General features: G+C 38.8%; 1 protein-coding gene across 1 annotated transcript; it reads right to left on the reverse strand.

Annotated features, from left to right (window-relative positions):
- Positions 1–281: 281 nt before the first annotated feature.
- On the reverse strand, positions 282–3,915 carry LOC132624192 (uncharacterized). Its single transcript, XM_060339010.1, has 3 exons — positions 3,729–3,915; positions 3,276–3,592; positions 282–302 (listed from the first exon to the last, which is right to left on the reverse strand). The coding sequence occupies exons 1-3, from the start codon at positions 3,913–3,915 to the stop codon at positions 282–284; spliced, it is 525 nt and encodes a 174-aa protein (XP_060194993.1).
- Positions 3,916–6,477: the final 2,562 nt, after the last annotated feature.

The following is a 6,477-nucleotide window of genomic DNA, read 5'->3' on the forward strand; positions in this document are numbered from 1 at the left end:
AAAATAAGGATCAAATGTGTGCTTCATGTCTTCTAGAACCAATGTAGTTGATGGATATAAAATATACATATATTTATATACTTAAAACTATACTGTTTTAAATAAAGAAGTTATATAATACTTCAATTCTATTTTTTCTAACAATATTTTGCAGGAAATAAGAAAGCCATGAATATAACTAAAGATGAAAGAAAAGAGGAGATTGCAACACATCCACTTCACAATACAAAAAGTGAAGTTACATCTTCCTCAAGGATATATTTTTCTCAAAATATATCTTCTCAAGATACATCTCCCTCACACTACATTTTCACATTTAATGAGGAAATTCACTTCTATAAATAGAAGGCAACTCTTTGTATAGAAGACATCTAGACTAGTAGGAGAATAACCACTTTTCTCTCTAGCTTTGTTCTTGCTCTTTATTTTTATTTTTATTTTATTTTTATTTTTATCTTTATCTTTTTTATTTTTATCCTTTAGTAGATCTTTTTTTTTATATACTCCTTAATGGAGTAATATCTTTATGGAAATAGTTGATGAAGCTTGGTATGTTATTATAGTATTTATCTTATTTTAATTATTCCTTGTCCGGAAGTTCTTTATCTTCATATTTACTTAGTGTCGGAATTTCAGACTTTTCCTAATTATTATCGCTACTCTATTATACTTTATGTTGTGGTTATTCTTGTATTAATTTTGTAATTCTCACGAAGCAAAATTAATACTTCATAATTATTGCATAAAATATTAGAGTAATAATAATTTTTAATTATCTATCATTCCAAATCGTTGATCTTGCTTCTTTCCCAAATCTAATTCTCAAGAAGGAATTGACTTAAGCAAGGTTATTGATTTAAAGAATCTTTATCTTATTTCTTTTCGTCCTAATCTCACGAAGGGATTGACTCAAATAAGTGTATTGATTTGAGGGATATCTATATATTATTTCTTTTAGTTCTAACCCTCACGGAGGAATTGACTCAAATAAGATTATTTATCTAAAGACTAATCTCAAGAGGTCTTTACTCCTCATGATAAAATTCAGGCAAGGAATTATTTCTCTTTTAATTTTCACTAGTTGTAAGTTAATTAATATTCATTATCTCAAGGAGTGTTATTAATTGATTATTTCCAAGTGAGAAAAATGTAATTGTATTAGCAATAAGCAATTATTCTTTCGTGAAATGTATTAAATTAAGATTGTATTATAATAATAATAATAATAATAATAATAATAATAATAATAATAATAATAATAATAATAATAATAATAATAATAATAATAATAATAATAATAATAATAATAATAATAATAATATTACCAAGTGACTTCAATTATTCCCAACTCTTTTTAATCTTTTGGGCATTACTTATTTTGTTGAAGTACTTAATTTTAAGACACTACTCTCTTTTCATCAATTTGATCTAGTAACCGGGATAATATAAATCTGTAGCCTAGGTGATTTCAATCTCTGTGGGATGATAGCTTAAACTATACTATAATTTGACAGAGTACGAGCAAAAAAACTCTATATGCCCAGAGCTCGTCAGTAGTATTGCATGCTTCGTATTTTGAATCAATTGGATTCTTTACTTTATTCTTATTTCATGAACTTTGGAGGAATCAACTTCTTGATGACTCATGTATGGGATTTTTATTCATGATGGTTATTGATACTTAGCTATATCACAAGTTTGTGCATCCTTAGCATGTTAGTAGATTGGTTTATTCTAACATTAACCCCCATGCTTCGAGGACCTTGTTGTTGTTTGTCTTCCTTATGGTCTTTCAAGGTTTAGATTCGAGGACGAATCATTTTTAAAAAGGGAAGGATGATACGATACCGGATGGCTCGAGGGTGATTATGAGGGCTAGGATTCGTGGTGAAGCTCGTCCTCAAACCAATAATGTTCCATGGAGCACATCCACCATATTTGAGGTGCTTCAAGAGGTCTCAAGTGTGTATCTTCATACTACACGCTCGTTGATGATAGAGATAGAGCCTTTGGAGGCCATTGAAGACCCATATGTGAAGGTGATCAAGCTATGGGAGATAGCTTGGAAGGTGGTGGCTAGTTATGCAAATGGTGGCTAGTTATGCAAAGAGGCTATTCTAAAAGCTAAGCCATCATCCATTGAGAAGACCACCCAAACAAGGCTCTTATTTCATTAAGGGTATTATTGTAATAGCTTTAGTAGTCTTCTTAGCTAGTTATTATAAATACTATAAGTGCCATTTCATTAGGAGACTTTATTGATGAATTGAATGTTGGAGAAACTCTTTTGAGAGCAGATCTCCTTGGGAGTTACGTTAGCTAGTATTAGATTAGGGGAGATTCCCTTAACTCTTTACTTTGAACCCTCTTGGATAATCTTGGATTAAATGTCCATATATGAGTTTGAGTTTCTTTTCTCCCTTGGATTAGTTCAATGTTGATTTAATTGGATTAGTCCTTTCTTTCTTCTATTCTCATCTCCTATTTCTTCAATTCTCATCTATTGATTTGTTACAACAACAACAACAACAACAACAACAAAAAACCCAGTTGGATCCCACAACGTGAGGTCTGGGGAGGGTAAAGTGTACGCAGACCTTACCCCCACCTTGGAAGGTAGGGAGGCTGTTTCCGAAAGACCCTTGGCTCAGAGGAAAATAAGGAAAATAAGGGAAAAGAGTCAGATACGGACAAGCAAATCAAAACCATGTGAAAATGAGAAACAGCAAGAGCAACGAAATCATGATAAAATAATAAAGATAGACAGGACCAACACATATAAGCAGGGTAAAAATACTCCTAATACGAGAAAGGAAACCTCGCAGCCCCTACTAGCCCTCTACCTTGATACTCGATCTCCACCCCCTCCTATCACCGGTCATGTCTTCAGTAAGCTGGAGTAACGCCATGTCCTGCCGAATCACCTCTCCCCAGGCCTTTTTTGGCCTACCCCTCCCCCTCTTCAGGCCCACCACAGCCATCCTCTCACACCTCCTCACTGGCGCATCAGCGCATCTCCGCTGCACGTGGCCGAACCATCTCAACCTCCCTTCCCGCATCTTATCCACCACAGAGGCCACACCCACCTTATCCCGAATCACTTCATTCTTAATCCTATCTCTCCTGGTATGCCCGCACATCCATCTCAGCATCCGCATCTCAGCTACCTTCATCTTCTGGACATGCGTTTTCTTAACTGGCCAGCATTCCGTCCCATACAACATAGCCGGTCTAACCACTGCTTTGTATAAATTTCCCTTTAGAATAGGCAGCACCTTCTTATCACACAACACCCCCAATGCGAGCTTCCATTTCAACCACCCCGCTCCAATACGATGTGTGACATCGTCGTCAATCTCGCCAGTCCCTTGGATGATCGACCCCAGGTACTTGAAACTTTCTTTCTTCGGGATGACCTGTGTATCCAGCTGCACGTCCTCGTCCTCTACTTGACTCCCATCACTGAACTTGCACTCTAGGTACTCTGTCTTAGTCTTACTCAATTTGAAGCCCTTCGACTCCAGAGTCTGTCGCCAAACCTCCAGTCTCGCGTTAACACCGCTCCGCGACTCGTCAATAAGCACAATGTCATCTGCAAACAACATGCACCAAGGTACCCTCTCCTTGAATGTGGCTTGTCAGAGCGTCCATAGCCATAGCAAACAGAAAGGGGCTAAGCGCGAACCCCTGGTGCAGGCCCATCGTGACTGGAAAGTGTTCCGAGTCACCTCCAACCATCCTCACCCGGGTTTTGGCTCCATCATACATGTCCTTAATCGCTCTAATGTATGCTACAGGAACACCTCTAGCTTCCAGACATCTCCACAACACCTCTCTTGGGACTTTGTCGTAAGCCTTCTCAAGGTCGACAAACACCATGTGCAAGTCAGTCTTCTTATCCCTATACTGCTCCATCAACCTCCTCACCAGGTGAATGGCTTCTGTAGTCGAACGTCCCGGCATGAATCCGAACTGGTTCTCCGAAATAGAAACTAACTTCCTCATCCTCGCTTCCACCACTCTCTCCCAAACTTTCATCGTATGGCTCAACAGCTTGATACCCCTATAATTGTTGCAGTTCTGAATATCCCCCTTGTTTTTATACAACGGGATCATGGTGCTCCATCTCCACTCTTCAGGAATCTCTGTCGTCGTAAAAATAACATTCAACAACCGCGTAAGCCACTCCAAGCCTCCCCTGCCCGCATTCTTCCAAAATTCTACCGGTATTTCATCTGGCCCGGTCGCCCTGCCCCTACTCATCTTTCGCATAACCCCCTCGACCTCTTCAACCTTGACCCGCCTGCAGAATCCAAAATTGCGGCGGCTCTCAGAGAGCTCCAATTCGCCTAAAACTATGTTGCGGTCCCCCTCTTCGTTCAGGAGTTTATGAAAGTAGGACTGCCATCTACGTCTAATAAGGGCATCCTCTACTAAAAATTTCCCTCCCTCGTCTTTGATACACTTCACTTGATCCAGGTCCCGAGCCTTCCTCTCCCTCACTCTGGCTAGCCTGTACAACTTCTTGTCCCCCCCTTTTTCGCACAAATCTTCATACAAGCGTCCAAAAGCAACCGTTTTAGCTGTCGTAACCGCTAACTTCGCCTCCTTCCTCGCTTTCTTATACAGCTCCCTGTTAGTCCTTTTCTCTTCCTCGTCTGTGCTCTCTACTAGCTTTAGATATGCTGTCTTCTATTGATTTGTTGATATCTTTAATTTCCACGCTTGTTGATTGATTCCAGGTTTCTCCCAAGTTCGTATCAATAGTGAAAGAGGATATCATCAGAGCAGTAATGGAATTCTTCCACACTGGCAAGATGCATAAACCAATTAATTGCACTGTCATTACACTGATACCAAAAACTGAAAGACCAATAACTGTAAAAAAAAAAAAAAAAAATTGACCCTTGCCTGTTGCATTGTGTTGTATAAGCTGATCTCAAAGGTTTTAGCTTCTAGAATACAAGTGATCATTGCATCATTAGTCAGACATAGGCAGGTTCATACCTGGCAGAAAGATTGCAGATAATATAGTGTTAGCCCATGAGCTGGTTAAGGCCTACAACAGAAAACAAACTTCTCCAAGATGCATGCTTAAGATAGATTTGCAGAAAGCCTATGACTCTGTAGAGTGGGATTATTTAGAGCAAGTGATGCAGGCTTTGGGGTTTCCTTCTCAATTCCTTCAACGGGTTATGGAGTGCATTCATAAAGTTAATTACACTATAATGGCCAATGGGGAAACAACACCTTCATTTAATGCAGCTAGAGGTCTCAGACAAGGTAACCCAATGTCACCTTTATTATTTGTTATTGCCATGGAGTATTTGAGTAGGGCACTGGCATAATTGAAGGAAAATAGGCTGTTTAAATACCATCCGAGATGTGATAAATTGGATATAACACATTTGTGTTTTGCTGACGATTTGCTTTTATTTGAAAGAGGAGATGTTCAATCAGTTAAGCAATTGTTTCAACGTTTTGACAAATTCTCAGTTGCTTCTGGTGTCAAAGCAAATATGGGGAAAAGCAATGTCTAATTTGGTGGTGTTAAACAGGAGGAAAAGGATGAGATCCTGCAGTTCCTGGGATACACAGAGAGGAAATTGCCTTTCAGATATATGGGGATTCCTTTATCGACTAAAAAACTTACCTTCGCCTAATAGATCCCACTCAGAGAAAATTGTATCCAGAATTACATCCTGGACTGCTAAGAAATTATCCTATGCAGGAAATACAACTTGTTCAATTCAATCAGTTATCTTCGGAATGCAAACATATTGGGCCCAGTTGTATGTCATACCATCCAAGGTCATGAAGGCCATTGATGCACATTGTAGAAGTTATATATGGTCAGGGGTTAACACAATAACAAAAAGGCTTTGGTTGCATGGGATCAGGTGTGTTTGCCCAAATCTGATGGTGGATTAAATTTGATCAACATCAAAGTGTGGAATAGAACAGCCATTGCTCAAAGCTGCTGGGACATCACTCAGAAATAGGATAAGCTATGGATTAAGTGGATCCATACTTATTATATCAAGGGGCAGTAGATACCAAAGCAGGCTTGTTGGATGATCAGAAAGCTATTGGAAGCTAGAACAGTCTTGAACCAGGTTCGCATTAATGCAGCTAATACCAAGGGTTTAATCAAGAGCATCTACCTGTAGCTGATAGGGGACTTTCCTAGAATGAGATGGAAGAGTTTTATGTTTAAAGATGCAGCTCGACCTAAAGCAATATTTACTCTCTAGTTGCAACAACATGGAAGGTTGATGACAGTAGATAGATTAGCTTCTTGGGGAATGAATGTGGATCCCAAATGCTGCCTATGTTCCGTGGAAAATGAATCTAGAGGCCATCTATATGTCCAGTGCCCATATTCACAAAAACTCTGGGACAGATTACTACAATGGCTCCATATACAAGTGTACTATGTTATAGATTGGGAACAACACATCAGGTGGACAATATTGA

The sequence above is a fragment of the Lycium barbarum genome, chromosome 12 (assembly GCF_019175385.1).
Source record: "Lycium barbarum isolate Lr01 chromosome 12, ASM1917538v2, whole genome shotgun sequence".
Classification (NCBI taxonomy): domain Eukaryota; kingdom Viridiplantae; phylum Streptophyta; class Magnoliopsida; order Solanales; family Solanaceae; genus Lycium; species Lycium barbarum.